Source organism: Artemia franciscana, chromosome 14 (genome assembly GCF_032884065.1).
Source record: "Artemia franciscana chromosome 14, ASM3288406v1, whole genome shotgun sequence".
NCBI lineage: Eukaryota > Metazoa > Arthropoda > Branchiopoda > Anostraca > Artemiidae > Artemia > Artemia franciscana.
The window spans coordinates 20,115,290-20,141,017 of NC_088876.1; the positions used below are offsets into that span (position 1 = coordinate 20,115,290).

A 25,728-nucleotide genomic window follows, 5' to 3' on the forward strand; every position below is an offset into this window, starting at 1 on the left:
CTCTTCTATAAATATGTCCCCTCGCCTCCTTCACTGCAGTTTTCTTATGTTATGCCACTGGCAAATGATAATATCTCTGGAATTACAGTAAACAATTATGTAGCCGAGGTAAATGCTTATTATTCATTTTCCAAATAAAAATGTAGATATGTGTCAGTTGCTCCATTGAGTACAGAGACACCACTTGTGAAGTTAATCATAATCTTGTAATTACTCCTTCCTTATCCACAAACCTTTGAGCTAAAAATATTTTCTTTTCTTATTGACCACAAAATTGCAATAGTTTTTTAAACACCTTTGTTAATGGGAATTTAAGCCAAATGAAAAACACGTAGTATTTTGCAATGATCTATTTACTTGATTGTCTCTGGAAAAAGTAATGGATTTATAGCTCACTTGAGTTTGCGGGTAGTCACAGGGCTGCGAAATACTCGAAAAAGTTTCAAGTCGTCCTGTATTTCATCAATTTTTATTAGCCGCTATAGTTGCACTAAGATGATGAGTGTTGCTTTTATTGGAATTTGTTTCGTCTTTTCGACAGCTTTAGGTAAGCAGTGTTTGTTTAATTGTATAGTCTCTATTAAAACCTAATCGGATATTTTTTTTTATTCATCCGTTATTTTAACTTAGGTCAAAAAGCTAAAATCTGGTGTAGTTCAGAAATTCGTCAGTTGGAAGATTGTAAAAGATTATTCAGAACACACCCAAGAAGTGAAGTCAGGTTAATCCTAATGAAACACACCAAAATATATTGAAAATATAATACTTTTAACAAAATCCCTAATCCCTAACCACTTCTCTATATTAAATATTGAATTAAAATATACCTACATCGTAGTTTTTCTCACTAAAAATAAGAAAATCACAACCGATTTTAGAGAGGCTATACGGTTTTGTCTGATCTTACAGAGCGAAATTCTCGAGTTTGGTCTGAATAATTAACTAATTCTAATAATTAAGTACCTCTGAATAATTAAATAATCAAAATTCTTGACAAGGGGTTTTTTGTGTCTTGGAAAGTAGCTGAGTTAAGTAAATGAAGCTCTCAGAAATGGATCCTTAGGCTAAATGACCCCCGGGAAGATAGTTTAAACCACCTGTCTCAACACCTTCACCTTTCAAAGGACACTGACCTTTGATGATTTTCCACATTCTTTGAGTTGCAAAAGTGAAATCTTGAGTAGTATGTCTAACGCTGGAAATAGGCACAAGAAAATAATTTTGACATCATGCTTTTATTCGGTCTTTATTAATATGTACTTTTTATTTCGATCCGATTTGGTTTCCAAATAATTAATTTTGGGTTACTGTTGGCTGAGATTTGTCCCTTACTAGGTTGCAGCTACCGCTGCACCCACAATGGCTCTAAAGCTTTGCAAATCTATTTCTTAAATTTTGGAAAAAAAATATCTGACATGGATTAAAATTTCGCTCAAATAATAGTGTTGCGTTTACGTTTTCAAAAACTAGAGCCAATGAAACGAGACTAAAAAACAAAAATTAAGGTAAATATTTTCACTAAATTTTGGATAGGTATAACTTATCATCTATGAAATCTTTTAAGCACTGAAAATAAGCGTAGGCTAGCGATAGTTACTTGAAAACAACTCTTTGGTATAATTTTTTTTGCACTGGATTCAGTCCTAAAGCTTCATTCACATAATGAAACTACTTTCAAATATATCAAAACGCCTCTCAACTAGAATATGCATAGCCTATACAAATTTATTTCCCATTCATCGGTCTCTCTGACATAAGGAAAATTTCGCCGAAATCACAAAAGTTCCTCCCCCCCCCCACATCCCCTAATAGTAATATAGTTATAGGCTACATGTAAAGGTTGCTGACTTTATTTGATTTTTTTCTTCATACTGTTATTATTTGGCACTGTTAAATTCAAACAGAAAAAACCAGTACACTTTTACACAGCTTTACACACAGCTTTACATCATTACCGGGGTGGCGATTTCTTGGAATAGCTATTAATTGGGAAACGCATGGCATAGTTATCTTTTAGCTATGAAAATTTTTTGTTACATTATAATTTTTACCAACCTCCATTCCGTATGTTTTAGTGTTGACTAGGATTCGAAGGCTGCTTGTTGTGTTACATTGCCTTCCGTTTGTTGTTAGCTCTTATGGAGCAATAGGCTATGTGTGGATTTCAGTCGTTTCAAATAGACCGTAGTTTCCAGGATTGATACTTATTTCTAAGCCAAACTCGGTTTTATTATTCTTTTTCTTTAGTTTTGTTTTATTTTTAATGACTCCTTCAATCTGTGAAGGCTTGTGATTTTTTTTTTGTTTACTTAAATTTGTTTTGTATTAAGACATCTTTATATATGCGGTAAACTTTAAAGATTCGGTACACGCTGTTTTTCATGAAATTAATCGCATAAAACGTTTTCCTCCAATAAAAGCTTTTTCAATAAAAAATAAACAGCCATATTAAAAGCTAGAAGTAGCACAATTAAAGTCATATACTGATTCAAACGGTATTAGTCCACAATAAGGCAAAGAATATGAGCATCAAAGGATACAAGTTTGAGAAAATTTGCCTGATTTTTCATAAAAGGAGCAAACCCATCTTGAGTCATAAAATTTTAAGGAAAATCACGCAATCAGATTCAGCGTATCAGAGAACCCTACTGTAACGGTTTCAAGCTACTACTTGGAAAAATCTGGAATCTTGTATTTTTTTTTGCCTGAAGAAATATCTCGGATGCGTGTTTATTTGTCTTTTTTAAAGGTGATCGTCTCGACCCAGGGGTGCTAGAGTATCGAGAAAGGGTTCATTCAAACGTAAATTAAAATTTCTAGTGCCCTTCCTAAGTGACCAAACAGATCGGAGGGCAACTAGGTCCCCTCCCCTGCCTGTTCATTTACCAAAATCGTCTGATCAAAATTTTGAGATAGCCATTTGCTTCAGTATAGATGAAAGGCTGAAAAACTATGCCTTTGAAGACAGCATGACGCCTCCACGGAAAGGTCTCTAAGTAATAACATTTGACCATTGTCTAAGTATAGTATTTGCTAATGGAAAGTATGCATACATTTTTTGGGTGGGGGAGACTAATTTTTTGCTGGAGGGATTTTCCAAGGGGAGAATTTTCTATGGGGAGAGAGGTTTCTAGGGTGTGAAATTTTCAGGGAAATTTTACGCTGGGGGAATCTGTCAGAATTCCTATACGAAATTCTTCTGATGTCCTGCTTTCTCTTTGTCGATTCAGCCTTACACATGGAGATGTTAAGGGTAATTGTCCGGCTAAGTTTTCACCAGGATTGAATTTTCTAGAGAATATATAAGTGGGGGGGGGGAAGTATTTTTCCGCAGAGTTGCAGCCAGATATCCTGGTATTATTTTAAAAATGACCAGAAATTAAATTTTAAAAAATAAGTTTTTTCAACGGAAAGTAAGGAGCAACTTTAAAACTTAAAACGAGCAGAAATTATCACATATATTAGGGGGTCGTCCCCTCCTCAACATCTAGCCCTTTAAGATGAAGTTTGAATTTTTTCCCAATTCTTTAAGGACGAGTCTTGAAACACAAGGTTCATTTAATTAGAACAATAAGATACTTTTTTAAAAGTACTAAAAAACTTTAGCGTAAAGAGCGAGGTGTTGAGTAGGGGGAAACCCCCTCATATATGTACTAATTTCTGTTCGTTTTAAGTTTAAAGTTGCTCCTTACTTTCTATAAAAAATAACTGTTTTTTTTTAATTTAGTCATTTCTAAAAGTGCTTCACTTTACATTACCTTTCCACTTAATTTGCAAATTTATAGCCTGAATTTTATATCTCCCATGCATTTTGCCGTACGTCAACCTTTTGTTCAAATATATTTATAGGCAGAGAAGCAAAATCGTCGAAATTAATAAACGGAAAATGCATTGGAAATATATAAGTCGGCCTTTATAATTTATATGCTGTACCCATATACTGACTCTTTTACATACTAGTCCCCTGGCCCAAGGACATGTGTTTTTAAGTTTCAACTGGTTGCAGACAGCAAGCTTCTCGGCTCATTTCTGGACCCCCTAGCATTCTTCTCGCTTCTAAAAAGATGTGAGGCCCTCTTAGCCCAGGCACCGATTCACATAGATTTTTGTTTTATTTTTATTGCTCATTAGAGTTTAAAGAAATTAGTCTCAAGCTTATGGTGGAAAACTTTGATCTGTTTTTGGGGGAAGGGCTCTAGCAACCGAACTGAAATTATTTATTTCATCCCCTTGGCCCAGAAACGTACATTCTTAGGTTACTCATAATTTTTTTGGGGGACCTCGGGCCTTTGTTGGGCTCCATTTTTAGGGAACCAATATGATTTTAAAATTTTTGGTTTGCATTCAGGTCCCTTTAACTTACGAAATCAGTGACATAAGTTTTGATCCAGTCGTATAAAAAAAATATTCGTCCCTTTTTCAGGCCTCATTTTTTGGAGACTCATTCCCTACCCCCATTTTCGTACTTAAAGCTAATCTTGGTCTAAGGGGGTTGCGGATAAGAGTTTGGTGTGATCGATGGCTAAAAAATTGCTGAACCATTGCCAACCCTCCCCCTAATACCCTCCCAACAAAATATGTGTTCCTCTTGGTGTGCGTGGTGATGCCTGAAAGCTTCGATCCAATCGGAAACCTAAGACAAAACTTTCACCCTATATTCCACTTTAGAACTTATGTAAACAATTGGCAATGTCCATTGTAAATGGCCCTTACTCCAGGGACTGTTGGCTCACATCATTCCAAGAGCATATTCATTGGATCTTCCGATAATTTTGAGCGAAAAACCTGTCTAAATTTTTTTACCTGATATCCGATATCAAACGCTAGGGCGTTGCCTCTCAACTGTTTTCAATAAAATGGAACGATTTTTGGCTCTTATATCAACTTAAGATGACTAATGCCTTTCCCAAGTTTTCATTTTTTTTTTCTACCAACAGGAATAGATAACACCCGGGGAGTATCATTTTTCAAAAGTAGTTTTTTATACACCTTAAACACCTAGAGTGTACTGAAGTAGGAAAGATAGAACACGCATGAACAGTCTTTCCTGCATAAGCTATTCTTTATAGTTATATGAATACTGCATATTTCTAATTTGTTATAGGATAAATGGTCCTTTGTCATAGAGTACCACTTGTTTGTACGCGAAAGGTTATTTAGGCATCCATGATACAATAAAAACCTGTCGTCTGTTATCACAGGTTCTATCTCTCAGCTATTTCTGTTAGTGAGAAAAGAGGCTTTTCGCTTAAAAAATAAAAGAAAAACTTATAAATATCTTGAGAACCAAAGAAAATAGAATTGAGCAATAAAAATAGTAAAAATAAAGAAAAAATAGAAACAAGGCGGTGAAACTGAAGTCGGTGCTTCGGTGCCTGGGTCAGGCCTCTTTGGATAAGGATCAAGGCAGTAGCTTGATAATTTCAATGGCCGAGAGATTTGAAAGTTTCTAAAATTGGGGATGCTGGCTGCTAATTTTGGTGCTAGGCAGCATTATGAGTTGATTTAGGTAATATGACAGTGCATAGGACTGGTGACGATGGGATATTACTTTCAAAAACCGTTTTGCTAGGAAAGCATTAGCAAATTGTGTAGACGGAAGAAAACAGAGAACAATTTTAGTGTATGTGCCCCCCTCCCCCAAGAGCAAAATTTTAACATAAGAATGAAACGCTTTTGCCTGCTACAAAGTATCTGTTGTACCAGATCAGCCTAGTCAAACCGATTGGGAGGGGGGATAGTTTACAATTACGCCATCTAGATCTTGGAAATATTCTCATTTTTTCTTTATTTTCAGAGTATTGATTCAAAAATCTTTTCGTATCGAAATAAAAAAACGAAATAAATCCTTGCCCTAGTTAAAACTCATGAATTAGTATAACTGCTTGAATAGGCTACAAATAAAAAAAAAAGAAAAAAATGTCAGAAATGAAATGCAATTTGTCAGATTTCCCAGGATACTGGGCTGCTATCCTGCTATTACGAAGCTGCTATCCTGACTTTAGATGCCTTTGGGACCTGAGATTAGCAAACTACTGCCCCCATTTCAGATCCTGAAGGGTGCCAAGCGGGTACCGAAGACTCGATTTTAGTGAAAATCGAAACAAAGCCAATTGCTTTCAATGACTGTTTAAATCATTGAAAGCAATCATTGAACGTCCATGCGAAGAATTCGCGTAAAAATGTGTACATTGTGATGGTACTTGCGATTTTAAAGCCTTTCCCATCGTTGAACCTCTACCACGTTAAATGCGTTGCCCCCATCCTAAAAATAATCTTAGGTTAGCTCCTGTTCAATATATGGATCTGTGTACCTTCATGCTCTTCTTCTTCTTCTTAAAAAAAAACAGATGACAAGGATCTGTGGCACTTGTAAGGTGCCACATATAATGTCACATATCTGTGGCACTTATAAGGTGCCTGTGTTATAAGGCACTTTAGTTTGATCAGTATGTCAAAACAGCTGAGACATTTTGGGCACCTGGCAACTGCAGCTGCAATTATCATAAACATACTGCAGAATATTTATATCAAGCTAATATTCTATCCTAGATTAGTAAAATTCACACGCTCTTTCGATTAGTTCAGTGTTTTTTCCCAAATCTTGTTTGGTTGTCAAGATACTTGTAACCTGCTGTCAATAAAACTTTTTAGCTAATTGAGGAAAGTTGGTGAATTCAAGGAAGATCAGCTAAACCAAATTAAAGAAAAGAAAAAATGCCACAAAAATTACTTTAGCCGCGACGTGAATCGTTTGTCAAGATGCTTGTAACAAACCCTTCACATGACAAAACCACCAGTCTAAATCCTTGCAGATGACGTTAAAATACTTATTAGCTCTTAAATGACCAATAAGTGATATTTAAGAGACAAAAATCTCTTACTTTTTTTCATTTAAAGCCTAAATAGCACTAAAGATTCCTTTTGGTGGTAATAATTTTACCTAGGCAAACTCTAGTCATTGATCACCAAAGCATGCTAATTTGGTTTTTTTTTCATGCTGCAGTTACACGGCTGAGTACATAAAGCTGCGAATTCATTTTAACCATAAAACAGAAACAAAAACGTGTTTACGATGTTTTTGCAACCAGTCATAATGTGAAACCATTACTAGAAACTAATTTGAAACAAAGTAATTTTTCCATTGCCATCCACTGGGAAAGAGCTGCATCCCCTCTGAAAGATTAAAAATATGATATTGAAAACTTTTTTATATGCGAAAATATTAGGCTTTCCTAGCAGCCACCCCCCCCCCGCATCAACCTCCCTTTGCAAAATTTTGCGAGGTTAACCCCCATCTTTCTAAAAAAATCATGTAGGCATCCTTGACTACAAACAATAAGGAAGGACTTTGTGCAGAACCAAGACTTAACAACGTGAAAAGTTGTTTAATATTCATTTTGTTTATCCTTAATTTTCCTTTTTTATTTGTCAAACAGTTCGTGGTAACCAACTGCAGTAAGGAGCGTCCCGGCTGAATAGTAACCGAAACTCTAAAAAACGGAATTTTGATACCAATAGTTATATCAAAAGAATCGAATTTTAATGCTGATTTTAGATGTATAAGTTTCATCAAGTTTAGTCTTACTCATCAAAAGTTACGAGCCTAAGAAAATCCGCCTTATTTTAGAAAATAGGGGGAAACACCACCTAAAAAATCATAGAATCTTAACGAAAATAACATCATCAGATTCAGCGTATCAGAGATATCTCAGCGTATCAGAGATCACTATATATACATATAGTGATGGTTATCGGGAAGTTTACAGACGTTTTCAGGAGGATTTTTTGTTTGGGAGGGGAGGGGTGGGGGTTAGCCTACGTGGAGGGATCTTTCCATGGAAGAATTTTTTTATGGGGGAAGAGAATTTCCATGAAGGGGGCGCAGGATTTTCTAGCATTATTTAAAAAAATGAAAAAATAACTATGACAAATTTTTTTTTAACTGAAAGTAAGGAGCAGCATTAAAACTTAAAACGAACAGAAGTTATTAGGCATATGAGGGGGTCACCTCCTCCTAATACCTTGCTCTTTACACTAGAGTATTAATTTCAACTATTTATTCCACGGGCTTTGTGATTCAGGGGTGATTCTTAAGGAATTGAAACAAAGTTTAAGCTTTAGTGTAAAGAGCAAGGTATTGAAGAGGGGGTGAACTCCCTCATATGCGCAATAAAAACAACGAATATAGAAATTTGTTACGTAAGTTAACTGGTAAGCTACGTATATTTTTTACTTAGAAAAAGTTCGTAAAAAATTATAAGTTCTAGTTGCCTTTTTAAGTAACCAAAAAATTGGAGGGCAACTAGGCCTTGTCCCCCGCTCCTTTTTTCTCAAAATCCTCCGATCAAAATTATGAGAAAGCCATTTAGCCAAAAATAAAATTAGTATGCAAATTTCGTTTTAATTATTCTTTTGCGGAGAGCCAAAATCAAAACATGCATTGAATCAATAACGTTCAGAAATCAAATAAAAAAACAAGTTTTTTTAAACTGAAATTAAGGAGCGAAATTAAAACTTAAAAGAAACAGAAATTACTCCGTATATGAAAGGGGCTGTTCCCTCCTCAACGACTCGCTCTTTACGCTAAAATTTTTTACTGTTTTAAAAAGTAGAGTTGAGAGAAAGAGTCAAACTTCAGCGTAAAGAGCGGGGTGTTGAGGACGGAATAGCCCCTTTCATATACGAAGTAATTTCTGTTCGTTTTAAGTCTTAATGTCACGCCTTATTTTCAGTCAAAAAAGCTTGTTTTCTCAATTTAATTCTTAATTAAATGCCATTTTGCTATCATGTTCCATGCAACATAGCGGGATCCAGCTGCAGTAGGGGATGTGTATTTTCATTTTGCAGGGTTTAGCTTAGGGGAATCCGCTTATAAGCATTATCAAGCTTAAAAAAGGACCTTTTTCGTGAATAATAAATAAATGTTTATGAAATGTTTAAAAATTAAATGTTTAAAAAAATGTTTAAAAAGAAAAAAATGTTTATGAAAAATTAGTTGATTAGGGAAAGTGTGGAGCGATTTACACTCCACACTTCGTTACAGGCTAATTATAACCTGACACGAGCGGAAATAGTCATATAATAAATAAGGTTTAAACTAATTAAAAATTATCCTTAATGAATTAGTGAAACTTAAAACTCGCGCACAGAATGATTGGTGATAAAGCTAAACTTAAAACAAAAAATTACTATTAATTAGAGATAATCCCTCTCCCCCCAAATCAGTCTTTCAAAAGCATTTGAATACGTATTTCAATAATACCGCATTCAAATTTGGAAATATATTAGCTCGAGCGTTCTTTTCAACTTGATATCATGGATTCCTCGTTTCCCGCTAAAATTTAAATTATTAACAAGAGGGTTTCCTTTTGCTGAAAATTTGGACGTTGCAAAATCTACTAGCTTGGTTCGAAACATGGACTTCGGCAGTTACAAAATCGCTGTGATCAAGTGATGGAACAAGTAGATCGAATATTTAACCCTCAATATTTTTCCAGTTTAAATAATTTTTGCTTTATCAGATGTTAGATTCATTCATAACATATTGTTAATTTGCCAGAATTAATTCTTTCCTATTATGTGGTATATTTCTTTTTCCTATAATGTGATTACTTTTGGAAATATTAACACAAAACAACTTCGGTTCTTATATTTATCTTTATTATAATTTTACAATAATTCTTTATATACAACCCTGATATCTATTTCGATTCAAAGAGTAGAATTGGTGCTGAAACCCTAAACATAAATATGTTTTCATATCATAAAATAATCACTTTTTATCAAAGTGACTCTTTAAAGTAAACAAATCGTAACAACGTAAACAAGATCGTATCGTGAAACTTGATACTGATAAAGTTCTTCTGCCTAAATATTCTCAGGATGAACGAGCAGAAATTAACATGAGTAGTGTTCACAACCCCTAAGTTTTCTCAAGACCAGAGCATAGTTTGCACTTTACTGAAAAAAAAGTTTTAAATGTTTTCACTTTTACACCTTTGTTTAATAAAAATGTATTAATACTTAAAAAAAATCAGTATATGTATATTTTGCTGACAATGCACATTCATTTGTATTTTTTTTAAGTAAAGTGTAAATTATGTTCCGGTCTTGAGCAGGTATAGGGGTTGTGAGCTCTACTGATCTTAATTTCTGCTCCTTTTGAATTTGACTCGGTTATTTATTGTAATTTCTCAACGTTTTGGGTTTGATTTATTAATTGATGCTGATTTGTGGTACTTTTACGCTTGGTCAATTATTTGATTTTATATTTGCTCATTTTTGGAGTTCTTTACTTTTCTTTGAAAAACTTGTTTTGTGGAAAAAGTTTTTTAAAATTAATTTCTGTTCGGTTTATTTTAAGGTAATCTTTTTCAGGGGAAAAAATAATTTAAACCCTTTCGTTTCTTTTTAAGAATTTATAGTTTGGCCTGCTATTTGTGTGCTGGGAAAACTTTTTCAACAATTTTTAACAACATACACCCTTTTAAAACTCTTTACACAATAGTAGTGTTTAATATAGTGTTGTACCTCCTCTAGTTGACCTGAAAAATAAAACTTAATACCATTCCCAATTTTTTTTTATGCTCTTTGACAGCCTGGATACACTTACAAACTTTTGATTTAGATAAATTTTAAGAGCAGAAGTAGCAATAGAAGTAGCCCGGAAAGTGTTGAACTTAATATCCTCAGTTGTTCTTGGGATGTTGCTGAGGTGTCTTATTGGCAAAAGCATACGCACAGTGATGTCTTGATTTAATTTTAAAGCAACATTTAATTGTAAACAAAACATTAAGCAAACAAAACAACATTCGAAAACTATTAGTCAGAAAAACTCTCTGCTGGCGGTCTATATCAGGGTTGCCACCACGGTCAGTTTCTAAAGTGCTACAGTTGTCCAAATTTGCTTGCTATACAGCGGTTTTCGATGCTATAGTCAAAATAATTGTTTGCATGGTTCGTTTAAGTGTACTTAGATTAGTTTTTGGTATATTTTTAATGTAAAGGAATAAAAATGTATCACGAGCTGACCAGAGCGCTGAATGGAAAAATGTACGCATATATCTCGTATCTAAATGTATTTATATAATTGTCATGCATATAAAAGTTCTGACATATATTTTGATGTTGGACACATCCTGTAATTGCATTTTATGTGTCTAAATACATTGTATGAAATTTTAAATTTTGTATGGTATTTATTATGGTCAGATAAAAGAAAAAGTACCAGGTTCAATCAGGGCCGTATCAAGGATTTTTTCGGAGGGGGGGACTTTTTATCCTTTTATGATGCCCTGGAAGCATCCAGGATTTTTGGCGGAGGTGGTGGGAGGGGGGATAAAAAGTTTGTTCGGGGGGGGGGGGGGTACAAAAATAACTGAAAAAAGCATTAAAATTTGTTTATTATCATTTTGCTACGTTTCTAAGTGTGGAACAAACATTTCGAGAAAGGGGGTTAAAACCCCCTACTCCTCCCTAGACACGACCTTGAATGATTCAATGTAGCGTGTGCTACACATGATGAAATACGACTAAAATAGCACTTTCGAGTCACAGGTGGCAACCCTGGTCCAGATCTCAATTCATAACTTCTCGCAAAAATGAGTTTAGTTGCTTTCCATTAGCAACAAATATCAGAAGGAAAGCTAAGATAGCTCACGAATAACACCCTTTAATTAGCCAAACTGATTTGACGCTTGTACTTGTTTCTATCTTATCTTCAGCTGGTTTTGTCTGTTATTTTAATTGTCCTGTCACTAGCGATTCAAATTTTTCACGCTCTGCTAGTCCAGCTGTTGCTTATTATGCTATTCATGAAAAAAAAAAAATCCTTGGTTCCTTTTTTAACCGATTATAATTCATAAGTCATTGCTCTCTTACTGAATAAATAAGAAATAAATTGATTTTAAACTTCAAAATAGCTACAATTTCAGTCACACTGAAAAGGGGAGAATGGAAATGAGCTTTTAGTGTGTTATCTCCAAAGGGTGTCCTCAAGTTGCTATTTAGTGCGTTTTATAGAAAAATACTAAATTTTACTACCGGAGAATTCTGCAGTTTCTCTTCGAATTTTCAAACGATTATATTCTTTTCAGGTCTAAGTCTGCATGACTATAGCAACTGTCCAAGGTTTTGTTCCAAGGTTCTTGAACCTGTTTGCGCATCGGATCAAATTATTTATCCTAGTGAATGCGAGCTGAGGCGAAGAACTTGTGGCAGAGGTACTCTTCATGTTGAATTTTTAAAGCTTCATTTGGCGTAAAATCGTTGCATGATCTTTCTTCCAGAATTTACCCTCCCCCACCTCCTGTGGTCGCATTAAAAATAAATATTAAATTATCATCAGTAGTAGTATTATAATAGCTTAAGCTGATAAGCTGTTTAAAACTAAAATTGATCAAAGACAATGTAGTTTTAGAGTTTTATACGGTATTGCTTTAATTTGTAACTTTTCAAGACGAACAGATGACTACGAGCAAACATACCACGACCCTGGGCCTGAAATCAACTTTAAAGGCGTTAAGGGTACACACTGATTTTTTTATAGGGGGAGAGGGAAAGGCTTAAAGATATACCTTTTGTCTGAAAGTTGAAATGTTTTTTCCAATATTAAAAATGCTCGAACTTAAGGCTATATTCATTATTGTGCTTCGTGGGTGGTACAGCTGCCCACCACACAACTTTCCACAAAAGTCGTTGGATGTTAGAAGGCCAATCTGGCGTCCTATGTCAGCCATTTTACCTGATCGTTATTCTAAGAGCTCAATGAAAATCAAAGCTGACTATTGCGTCAGTAATATATGAAACAAAAAGGTGTGGGACTTAATTTCAAAAATCTTAGAGGGAGAGGTATATATTCTTAAAAACCAAATTTGTTTGCATCTTTTTTTGTAACCTACAAACTGATGAGAGACGAAAAGTTTTCCAGTTAATATCCTGATTTTCAGTCCCCCCCCCACACACACACACTGCAGTTCTTACCCTAGGGCCTGTGAGGGTTTTGTCATTCCCGGAGGCATATTTATCGAATCTCTTTACTATGTCTTATCCCCGAAGACATATTTATTAGATCTCTTGATTATTTTGAAAAAAAACAGCCATTTAAAAATTTTGATTAGATGCCATTGAGGGTTAAGGGAGGGATTGGATAGCAAAAAGGGCACTAGAGGGAGATGGGTCACCCTCTATTACTTTCGAATCTTAAAAAGGGTACTAGCACAATCAATTTTCAAGCGAATTTGAAATTCCTACGACAATTTCTTCCATTTGAAGTGGCCAGAAAGAAATAGCACATTGATGGCTTATGGCCTTTTCCTTAGCCAGAGCTATTGTGCTGCCTCTAATTAACTTAAAAAAAGAAACTCAAAATGCATTTACGAAGAAAAGTAAAGAGTCATATTAAAACTTATAATGAGCAGAAATAATTTCATAAAACAAGTAGAACTTAAAACAAAGAGAAATCAGAGGCAACGCTATAGTGTTGCCTATAAAAAAGACCAAAAGGCTTCAATATTTAATTATCTGTTGTTATTTTTTCCCCAGAGGCACTTCATTTGGAAGGGGCGATCGTTTAAACTTTGGATGGGGCTCATTTGATTGGAAACCGAAATTCTAGTGCTCTTTTTAAGAGTCAAAAGTGGTCGAAGGGTAACTAGCCCGCCGTCACACCTTCTTTTCTCCAAATGCATCCAATCAAAGTTTTAAGATATCCATTTTTTTTTCAAAATAGTCCAAAGCTCAGATAACGAAACTCCGAGCTATATCCGAGCTATACTCCAAGCTATACCCCGGGGGTATAGGCTATAACCCGGAGGTAAGTTTTAAGCATATATGGTTCTTATCGAAGGGGTGGTCGAATAAACTTTGGAGAGGGCTCATTTGATTGGAAGTTAAAAGTTCTAGCTCCCTTTTTAAAAGTCAGAAGTGACTGGAGGGTAACCAGCCCCCACGCCCTTTTTTCCCCAAATGTATTCGATCATAGTTTAAAATGCCACTTTGTTCAAAATAGCCCCAAAGTCAAGAAACTATAACTTAGGACTTGATAAATCCCCCACAGGCCTCAGGGCAAGGGCTGTAACTTATGCAATTTTCCCATTGTTAACATGTTTTTTGTGGAAGGGGTGGTCGTATAAACTTTGGAAGAGGCAGATTTGATTGTAAATTGAAAGTTATAGTTCTCTTTTTAAGAGTCCAAAGTGATGGGAGCGCAACTAGCCCCACGCCCTCTATCTCCCAAAATATCCAGTTGAAATTTTGAAATAGCCATTATGTTCAAAATAGTCCAAAGTTCATATAACAACTTCCATGGGTCGACGTAGCCCCCAGAGCCTGGAGCAAGGGTTGTAAGTTTTGCTCCCAAGGCATATAAGGTTTTTATGGGAGGGGTGGTCATATAACCTTTGGATGATATTCATTTGATTTGAAATTGAAAGTTCCAGTTCCTATTTTAAGAGTCAAAAGTGATCGGAGGGCAGCTATTCCCCCCATGCCCTCTTTTCCCAAATGTATCTGATAAAATTTTGAAATAGTTATTTTGTTCAAAATAGTCTAAATATCATATAACACTGCCTATGGGGTGACACAGTTTCCCAGAGCCCGGGGACAGTTGTTTTAAGCTGTGCCCTGGATGTTCTTATGGAAGTGGTGGTCGTTTCAACTGTGGAGGGGGCTCAATTGATTGGAAATTGAAAGTTCTAGTTCCTTTCTTAAGAAAGAAAAGTGATCAGAGGGCAAGTAGCACCCCCAAGCCTTCTTTTCCCCAAATGCATTTGATCAAAATTTCAAGATAGCTATTTTGTTCAAAATTGTCTAAATATCATATAATAATGCCGCCGGGGTTTGCACAATCCCCCAGAGCCCGGGGAAAAGGGTTGTAAGTCTTAACTTGAGGGCATAAAAAGTTTTTATGGAAGGAGTGGTCGTATAAACTTTGGAGGATACTCATTTGATTGGAAATTAAAAGTTTTAGGTCCTTTTAAGAGTCAAAAGTAATCAGAGGGCAACTAGCCCCCACCCACGCCCTATTTTTCCCAAATGTAATTGATCGAAATTTTTAGATAGCCATTTTGTTCAAAACAGTCCAAAGATCATACAAAAATGTGTCTGGGGCTTGACACAATCCCCACGAGCCCGGAGGCAAGGAGTGTAAGTTATGCCCCAGGGGCATATAAGGTTTCTGTTATAGGGGTGATCGTATGAACTTTTAAGGGGGCTCATTCGATTGAAAACCGAAAGTTCTAGTGCCCTTTTTAAGAGTCAGAAGTGACCAGAGGGTAACCAGCCACTTTGTTGAAAATAGTCCCAAAGTCAAGTAGCTATAACTTAAGACTTGATAAATCCCCCACAGCCCCCGAGACAAGGGCTGTAAGTTTTGCAATTTGCCCATTGTTAACATAGTTTTCGTGCAAGTAATGGTCGTATTAGCTTCGGAGGGTGTTCATTCGATTGGAAATGAAAGTTCTAGTTTCTTTCTTAAGAGTCAAAGGCGGTCAAAGGGTAACTAGCCCCATTAAACCCATTTCATAAATTTTAGTCCAAATTTTGAGATAACAATTTTGTTCAAAATAGTCCAATAGCCAAATAACCGTGGTTCTGCAGTTGAATACTCCAACCTCGCGGGGTAAGGGCTGTGCATATATGCGTCTTGAACAGTCTTGGAAAGAACTAATAAAGTTAAAATAAATATTTTATGAATGATATTAATTGCTGAAAGCTCTTCAGTTCAAGATTTTATTTCACTGGAATTTTCATTTTATTTTCAAAGTTTTAATAAGCACAGAGTATATATCTATAATATAATTTGTTTTCATAAGTGTCAATGACGCAATAGGCTTTAGACTTTTATAGTTAGGTAAGAAGGGGCAGTAACCAAACTCTTTTTTATAGTGATTTTTTTTTCTTTTTAAGCTTGGTTTTCATATCCAATTTTTTTTTTTTACTTGTTTTAAAATTTATTCATTCTTTTATATTAATACCTGTTTTGTGTTCATTTACTATGATTCTTTTCTTGATTTCTGCTCGTTTTGGGTTTAATCTATTCTTTAATAGTAAACGGTTCTAATTTTTGCTTTGAGCTTGATTTACATATTCAATTAAATTTTACTTGTTTTAAGATTTATTTATTCTTTTCTATTAGTACCTGTTGTATGTTTGTTTGCTATGATTGTTTGTTTTATGTCTGTTTTTTGGGGGGTTTAATTTGTTGTCTAATAGTAATTTATGGTCATTTTGAGTTTGAATTATTATTGGTTATTGTTTCTGCTAGTGTTAAGTTTAATATGGCCTTTACTTGGATAAACTTCTTATTCGGAAAGTTTTTTAATTAAGTTAAAAAAAAGAAAGATATAAAACATGTACCCTGTGGCATTAATTCACGAAAATCATGGGGTGGTCTGGCAAAATAGTGGTCTTAAAAATCCTGGGGGAAGACAAGCTAGTTGTTTTTTGTTTCAATTTTTGCAATGAAAAAAAACCTCAAAATTCATTTTTCAAGGAAAATGAACAGAGAAAGATATTTTAGAAATATAGGGGGGGGGGGTCAACAAATCTAGGGAGGGCTAAAAATTTCGTCAAGTACTTTTCGTCAAGAGTGGCCTCCTTTCTGGTGAGCTCTCCTTTGTTTGATTTTATGCTAGAAATTTGTGATTGGTAATTTAAATTTAATCAATCCGTTAATCCACTTATTAATTAAGAAAACAAATTTAAACAAACAGGCTGTAGCATGGTCCCAGCTACATGGCCGGAAAATAGAGCAGGGAACCATTACTACTACTGCTACAACTAATAACTCGCCGCAGCAACAAGCCGCCTAAGATTAACACAGCTACGCAAACTCCTCCTCCATCCCAATCTATTTGAAGCCCCCCTCTTTACACCCTCCGAAGAAGTTCCCATTTCCTTTAAATCTTCTTTATGACATCCTCCCACCCCAGACGAGGACGACCTGCTTCCCGTTTAGCCCGAGACAGTTGACCGAAAAGGACAATCTTCAGGAATATGTTATCCTTCATCCGCAGAACGTGCCCTGACCATCTCAACCTTTCTTTCATTATATCCCTAGAAAGCGGGATTGAACCACATGTTTCGTAGAGCATACTTTTTGAAATACGATCAGTCAGCTGGATACCCAGAATAATCCGTTGGGAATTTCTCTGGAAAACATCTAGTAAATCTCCATGTGCTTTTCAGAGCGCCCATGCTTCAGAGCCATATTTGACCCCTGTCAACACTGTACCTTCCAATATTCTAATCTTGGTTTTTAGAGTTGTCTTCCTATTCTTCCAAACTTTTTTTAGTTGTGAAAAATCACTCTGAGCCTTGGCTGTTTTACTTTTAACATCTTCACTGCTCCCACCGTCTTCACTAATAACACTACCAAGGCAAGCGAAGCTGCCGATCTGATCAATCTTTTCGTTACCCAACGTCACCTTTTCATCTTTACTTATTCCTAGCCTTAGTGACTTAGTCTACTTAACATTAATTTTCAAACCTATTCTAACACCCTGAACTCGCAAAACCTCTAAAAGTTTATTAAGTTTGCTCACACTTTCATCTAGGATGCAAATCACCAGCATAATCTAAGTCTAAAAGAGTTTTTCCTCCCCATTTGATTCCGTGGTCTCCCATTGCCTTTCCTGTGTTCCTTTAGACAAAGTCCGTCAAAATGATCCATATAAAGGGGGATAGAATTCAACCCTGCCTAACTCCTGATTTAATATAAAAAAAACAACTGCTAACCTTATTTCCCACCTTAATTGCAGCAGTTTTATTCTCGTACATAGCACTAATCACTTTAATGTATTTGTATGGTATACCATATAAGGACAAGACCTTTGCTAAAGTTCTTCTATCAACAGAATTGAACGCTTGCTCATAATCTATAAAACTGAGGACCAAAGGTGTTTGACAACTTAGGCACTTCTCAATTATTAATCTAAGAGTAAAAATTTGGTCGACACTTCCTCTAACTTTTCTAAAATTGCACTTTTCTTCTCTTAGAACTTTGTCTACAACATCTCTGAGTCTATAAGTATCATGCTACTTAGTAATTTGATACGTACAGAGACCAGACTAATGTCTCAATAATTATGACACTCTTATCACCTTTCTTATACAATGGTTTAATTAAGGTCTTCCTAAATTTGTTAAGTACTTCCCTTTTCCAAAAATCATATTCATAATCTTCAATTACTTATTTCTAACCTCTGAGCCATCATATTTAAGAAACTCACTTACCACGCTATCATGCAGCCAGAGTCAAATTGTTTTTCAATCTTTTTAGTACTGTCGCTAATTTTTCCTCGCAAAATAAATCTTCCTTCACATCCAAGGTATCACAGACTTTTTCATTTTCCTCTATAAGTTTTCCTGCAACTGTATCTCGGCTTAGCAAATTCTCAAAATGTTCTGCCCCTCTCTTTTTAACTCTTTCATTATTACTAATTGTTGGCCCTGTTCCTATCTTTAACTAAGACAAGTCCGGATTGACTGCTCCCTCTCAATTTATTAACATGTCAGTACAATATTTTACTATTATGCCGTCTAGCTGCATCTTCCAGATCCTCGGCAGTTTTATCTATGGTCTCCACTTCACACCTCCTTAGTTCATATTTTAATGCTTTCTCCTCTTTCTTTACATTAATTTTGTGTATACGATCTATCACTTAAATAATCCTTATACAAACGCCTTCTCCTCTCTATTAAACATAAAGTTTTTTCACGAGTATTCCTAGCTGCAGTTTTAGCTTTCTTTCCTAAGGCATCATCAGCAACTTCACAAATTGTTTTCAACTGTTCCTGAAAAGTTTCTCTCAAATTCATATCCTGGACTCTACCAACATCATAACTTCCCGGGAGGTTGTTACCCTTTCGAAGTTGCAGCTTTCATTTAACCCTGGACACTAATAGATGGTAATCTTTACTTTTAACATCAACAACAGCACTCCTACATACCCTAGTATATTTTATTGATCCTGCCAGTCTTCGGTTTACTATATCATAATCTCTAAGTTTTGCTGTCTTACCATCACATGAGCACCATGTCAACTTATGGGCCATTTTATGACCAAACACCGTATTGGTTATAACTAGATTGTTATACCTACAAAATTCGAAAAGTCTGTTGCCATTACTGTTGTATTTTGCTACACTAAATTTACCTAGGCTAGAATACTATCTATACCTATTTCTACCGACCTGGGTGTTGAAATCTCCTATTAAAAACACCATATTTTTACCTTGGACCCTGTCTTTTTGCTCCTGTGACTGTAAACAAAATTCATCTGAAACGCTAGTATCTCCGTCAGTCGGTACAACAAGGGCATATACTTCCATAACTGATACCCTGAACTTTTTAGTCATAAAATGAGCAATTAGTATTCTATTATTAATACCTTCCCAGCCTAAACAAGACTTAGCAGCTTCCTTATTCATCATGAGCCCTACTCCCTGTCTATGTACCCCATCCTTTCTGCCTGAGTAAACAAGTCCCGTATCACCTAATTTCACGCTTCTAACCCCTGGGATATGAGTTTCTGAAACTCCTAAGAATTCCAGTTTGAATCGTCTGAATTTGTCAGTCTAAAAAATTAGTGTATTTGACTGCTAAGTTTATTTTAAAAATTCAGATTTTTTAGTCGATTACTATTTGTCCCTATTATACCTAGGGGTCGTATCCGTACATCTGAGATAGTTGTCGAAAACCGTTTGCCAACATCTTTGAAAGGGAGAATCAGTATGGCATACTTAATCACACTTCGATCACCTGGGTTTACATTGTTCTGCTGACCCTCCCTAGTTAGCCATAGTTTTTGACTATTATTGTGAAAGCGTGAAAAGGTCAGATACAATCTATAGGCGTGATAGCGATTTGTTGACAAGATCTGCTTTTCACCGTTTCTTATTTACAAAATTTTCTTTGATATGGTGAAAGTTTGACTTTCAACCATGTTTAGTTTTACATAATAAAGGGTGTCTCAAAAAGAACACCGGATTTAAAAAAGCTGGATCATGGGTCTACTTTGTCCTGCCAATCTACTACTACTATTAAAAACTCACCACACCACCAAGCCACTTGAGGCCAACATAGCTACGTACGCTCCTCCTCCATCCCAATCTATTCAAAGCCTCCCTCTCTGCACCCTCCCAAGAAGTTCTCATTTCTCTTGAATCTTTCTTCATGGCATCCTCTCACCTCAGCCGCGAAAGACCTGCGTTCTATTTAGCTCTTGACGCTTGGCCGAAAGGACAATCTTCGACAATCTGTCATCCTTCATCCGCAAGATTTGCCCAAGCCATCTCAACCAATCTCTCATTATAGCCCATGAAACCGGGATTGAACCGCACTCTTCGTACTGCATATTGTTTGAAATACGATCATCAGTCAACTTTTTGGAACACCCATATTCAGAACCATATTTGACCACTGTCATCATGGTGTCTTAATGGTATCTCTGTAATCTTTTATATAAAAACATGTAATATCTTATATTCAAACAATAAATTCAACGGGTTCTCAACAAAGTTGATAGGGGAATGTGTGAACGAGTAGTGGTTAATTTTATGATAGAAAGAGGGCTTGTAGGGCTAGCATAGGAGGTCATATGCCCAATAATGTGTTTCATATGTAATTGCAACATCTTCTGAAGAGGATGTTGTGTTTGTTTAATTATTACGAATAAATAATTTCGATTTATAGTTGGTTCATATGTGGTGTTCTTTTTGAGGCACCCTTTGGTTTGTATTTCTAATGATTCGTCTCTTCTGTCAAAGAAAAGAGAAAGTAAAATACTACTGCCAGTTATTTGATAAATCGTGTTATCGAACAGTCAAACTATCACCAATATATATTATTAACTTTGTGCTTAGCTGAGCAGAAATTTGTGAAACTTTTAAGATGCTGCTTTTATACCAAGAAAATAAGGCTCAGTGTTTAAATCATTTTTATAGATTAGGATCACATGAAAAGCGAACATCGAAATGTTGACCTCGACTCATGCACATACCCTGGTTCATTGGAAGTTAAATAGGTACTTGTTAATTATAGGGACCACGCCCAAAAAGTGACATTAGAAAACAATTCCTGCTTCATAATATGCAGAATAATTCTAGCTAACCTATTTTGCATGCAAACCTGCTATACTTTACCCCCCAACCCCCTAATGTGCAAATATATAGCTAAAATTGCATATTTCCCATCTTTTTTCCAAATGCAGCTCTCTCGTTTCAACCCGTTTACCTGTAAATTGAATCACTGTGACAAAGCAAGAACCAAAAAAAAAAAAAAAAAAGCGAGGGATGACAGAATGTATTGAACTTATGTAATTTGGGCTATATATTTGCATGTTAGGGGGTGGGGGTAAAGTATAGTGGGTCTGCATGCAAAATTGGTTAGTTACAATTATTTTGGATTTTATTGAGTAAGATTTCTTTTCTAACTTCATGCTGTCCAAATATTGGTGCTATATTTAACAATTAGCTTACCGTTAAATTTTATAATTGATTGACAAAAAATACTAAATCAAAGAGATATGAGCTAAATAACAAGCAAAACAGGCTTCCAAGATATAGAGCATCGTCAATCTGCATTTATTTTGCCCTAGATCTAGCGTGAAGTAAGGTCAGTGTTTGGTAGGCTGCAAATAGTTTTAACTTTTGGTGTAAATTTGAATATTGAATTACTCAATTCCAACTTCAGTTTATTTCAAAGGATATCTATAAAATGCTTACAGATATCCAAACATTTTTTTATAATAAAATATTTGGATTTCTTCTTTTTGTTGTTTATAAGGTGAAAGCATCCCATTTGTTATTTTCCATGTTGCTCGTATATTATTCTTATTTAATTCAAGAACAGAATAATAATAATTTCTTTATAATTCTGCTTTCTCGTTGCTCACAGTAGGCTGGTATTCCCTAGGGAACTTTATTCTCCTAACATAGAAGTCATTTCTCAGTTTTATCATATTTTTTTTCGTTCCTGCGAACAGAAGTGGTTCTTGACCACTGTTGTTTTAACCTCATATTATGAATTGACCTTGAATAATTTTTTTCCATAAATGACGAATATCTACCTGCTACATCATTCATTTCGTATACTTCTTCAAATTCATCGTTGAAAGAAATGTTTTAATTTAAAACTTAAAACTGCAGTTATGAAATTTATTTAAATTGCTATGGAGTGTTGTCCTTATTTCATTTACCCATTCAAATTATTTATCTAACTTTACTCTTCTTTAGCTTTAACTTTAACTTTTAACTTTACTCTTCTCGAAAATATAGGAAGTACAACTTATTTCATAAGTTTTGAATTTAAAATCAAAAATATTATTTGTTTTTAGAGATGGATTAGATTTGAAACGTAAAAGATTATTTATCATTGCAGATATCAAAGTTGAAGATGCAAGCTTATGCACGCGGTATAAGGGATCAAAATGTGAAAATTTTTGTCCCAAAGAAATTGATCCTGTCTGTGGATCAGACGCAAGGACATATCCAAATGTATGCTTTCTTCAGGTGGAACATTGCTTACGAGGAATAAGACTGTCTCATAATGGACCATGCATGAATCGAAGCAAGTTACTTACAGATGACTGCCCAGACGAGTGTACGACCTCCAAAAAGCCAGATCCTGTATGTGCCTCCAATGGGAATGTTTATGCCTCTGTATGCGAAATGAAACGGCAGACGTGTGGGTGAGATGTGCTATTGTTGTCTTGATATTTTAAAATTGGAAAAAACGTTGAACAGTGACTGCTTTCCAAATCGAAAATTGCTTAGATAAGGAGCCGCTCACTTCTTACTTATTTTTGTTACCATGAACTGTTTGGTTAACCAATCTCTGAAGATTTAAAGCAATATTTCTTTAATTTAGAAATCACAGAAGTTTTTAACAGTATTCCTGTCTGCATACTGAACCTTGCTAAAGAAAATTGGTATCATGATTAAAGAGTTATGTACTTGGGTCTTAAATAGCATTGATATCGGCTTTTCAAACCAAATTTCCAGATTCGGTTGTAGAGCCATCTCAATTTTCTACTTCTTTAGGCTGAGTGTGGCACTAAGATGAAGAAAAACTACATTTTAATCGAAAATCTAAATTTTTTTATCGACGAGTTTGACTAGGGTGTGGCTATGGCTCTACAACCAAATCACAAATCGAGTCATCAACAAATCTAGTTTCAAAATCTCAAGAAGTGGCGATATTTGTTTTTAACTGTAAGCATAGTCATCTTGTTTGTTATCATCAATTAAACTAACCATTTTAAAACCAAGATTTAAAGGGTTATTTACAATTACAAATGGAAAAAGAAGCAGCATCTGTTACTTAATTTAGTACAAGGTTACGTTTGACTCTTGTGCGGTTCAATAAAAAAGAAATCAAGTAATTAGTCTTAATTGCAATATAAGGAACTTCGTGGGGCAGAATCAAATCAATACACATTAAAGTGAATAAAATGGTGCCAAGTAGATTGGGAAAAGAAATCTTAAGGCGAAACTACGGAGCAGTGACATGTTTCTCAATTGAAAAATTGTAATGACACGTTTATTAAACTTTTAAGAATGCAACTACTGTCTAAACAATGGATAAGGAAGACAGCTGAAGTCTCTACTGCCTTTGAACCTTCCTTGATTTTAATATTCTGTGAAGACAAGTTAGATAAAAGAAATACCATATCTTAAATTTGAAAAAAAGGATAAACGAATTAGTTTAAAATCTATTACTTTTGGAACTTGAACTTGGCACAAAGGCTCCTAAAACTAGCTTATATTTCTTAATTTTCTACTGAACCTAAATCATATTAAAGATGTGCCATGAGGTATTCAGTTGGTGAAGAATTCGATTAGTCTAATAGGAAAATGCAAATAAATTAAGACACATTTTCATACTTTATTTCCCGCCGGGTAAATTAAAGAAAGCCTGAATTATTTATGCTATTGAACAGTTTGTTTGCGCTAAAATTTTATACTTTTTTGCATTATTTACCGTACACTATTTATACTAAATAAAGCCTTTCACGGTAAGAACAGACGTTTGATAACATATACGTCGAAATAATCTGGTTGTTGCGTTGAATTTGGATATATAAATCATTTAAATTTAAAATCATCCTTCGAGAGTCATTAGCACAAACAAATTTTGCATAACTTGAAAAAAAAAGGGAAAATCAGCCACAAAAAGGGTATGTTCTATGGTGAAAATTGTGTGATCAATCTCAACATGTTTATAAACCCTAAAATGAAAGTTTCAAGCCTCTATCCAAAAGCAATATGGAATTTCATATCATCACCGAGAGAACCGGTTATGGATAGGCGTTCTTTTGTTGTTCTTGTTTTATTTTTAAGAGGTCATCTTACCAAAACTGGTGTCGCCTACTATCGGGAAGGGGCTCACTAAGCAAAAATTGTAGCTTTGAATGTCCCTTTTCAATATCGAAATTCTGCAAGTATCGATTCTTTCATTTCCTCAAAACAACAATTTTTTCCAGTAGAATTATAACTAAAATAGTTAAAAAGCAAATTTCAGAACTAACATATTCGACTTTTAGGGATTCTTTTTCGCCAGGCATTCAATCGTAATGTATTATTTTTCTTCTCATAATAATAAGCGTTATTTGTATTCTTCATTACGTCACTTCCGTATCTCTCCCCGATCAACTACCCGGGTCTTATAATCGACCGCAGTGTGTTTTATTTTACTTTGAAATTTGATCCCTTCCAAGATTAATATGATTTCTTCTTTTAGTACTATTCTTATTTAAATAGGGTTTAATTAGACCCTATTTTGATAAAGTTAAATATCTAACAGTTGTATAATCAAACTGAACATGTTTACAAATCCTAAAACTGAAGTTTCAACCATCTATTTACAAAATATGGAACACCTTGTGGCTGCTACTACTAATGATACCATTGCGATTACGACTCTGACGGTAGCTGCTACTACTACAACTTCTACTACTACTACTACTACTACTACTACTACTACTACTACTACTACTGCTACTGCGACTAGTACTGCTACTGCTATTACTACTACTACTACTACTACTACTACTACTACTGCTACTACAGTAGTAGTAGTACTACTACTACTGCTACCACTACTAATACAATTACTACTAAAACCACTTCTAATACTGCTACAACTACTACTTCTGTTACTACTACTAGGATTTGCGTTGTTCCTCGGGTGGTTGTATTAAACGTCATGACGGCGGCGAAACCACCGGGCCCCGGTACTCGGCACGTGGCAGGCTTTTATATATGGACTCTCATGCTCGTTTGTCTTCTAACCGCATACAATTTGAACCATTTCTTGATATATTGACGGTTCACCACAGGTTTGATACAATGACCCAGGGAAAAACACAAATTATTTCACAAAATTATAACCTATTTAGATTGTTCTTGTGGCCAGAAATGTCAATTTGTCAATTTTAAGAAGAAAAAGATTATGTAATCGACTCGGAGGATGTGCCCCGGAATCGTTACGCGACAGGCTTGTATATATTGATTCTCATTGGCATTGCTCTTGTAACCACAGATAATGTGAACCTCTTCTTGATTTCATGGCGTCACCGTAGGTTCGATGCAACCATTGGGAAAACCCAAATTCTTCCTTAAGGCTGTGACCTTTTTAGATCGTTTTAGTGGCCAGAAATGTCAATATGCCAGTTAAGAAAAAAAAACAACAACTATGTAGCCTATTTCAAAGCCGGGTCCCGG

General features: G+C 35.1%; 1 protein-coding gene across 1 annotated transcript in view; it reads left to right on the forward strand.

Moving 5' to 3' along the window:
* Window positions 1–318: 318 nt before the first annotated feature.
* LOC136035434 (agrin-like) overlaps window positions 319–25,728 on the forward strand; it is a 225,547-nt gene continuing 200,137 nt past the window's right edge. The window contains exons 1-3 of the mRNA XM_065717243.1: window positions 319–547; window positions 12,099–12,224; window positions 22,385–22,694. Of these exons, the coding sequence (XP_065573315.1) occupies window positions 496–547; window positions 12,099–12,224; window positions 22,385–22,694 (488 nt within the window). The 5' untranslated portion in view covers window positions 319–495. The remainder of the gene's footprint in view (window positions 548–12,098; window positions 12,225–22,384; window positions 22,695–25,728) is intronic.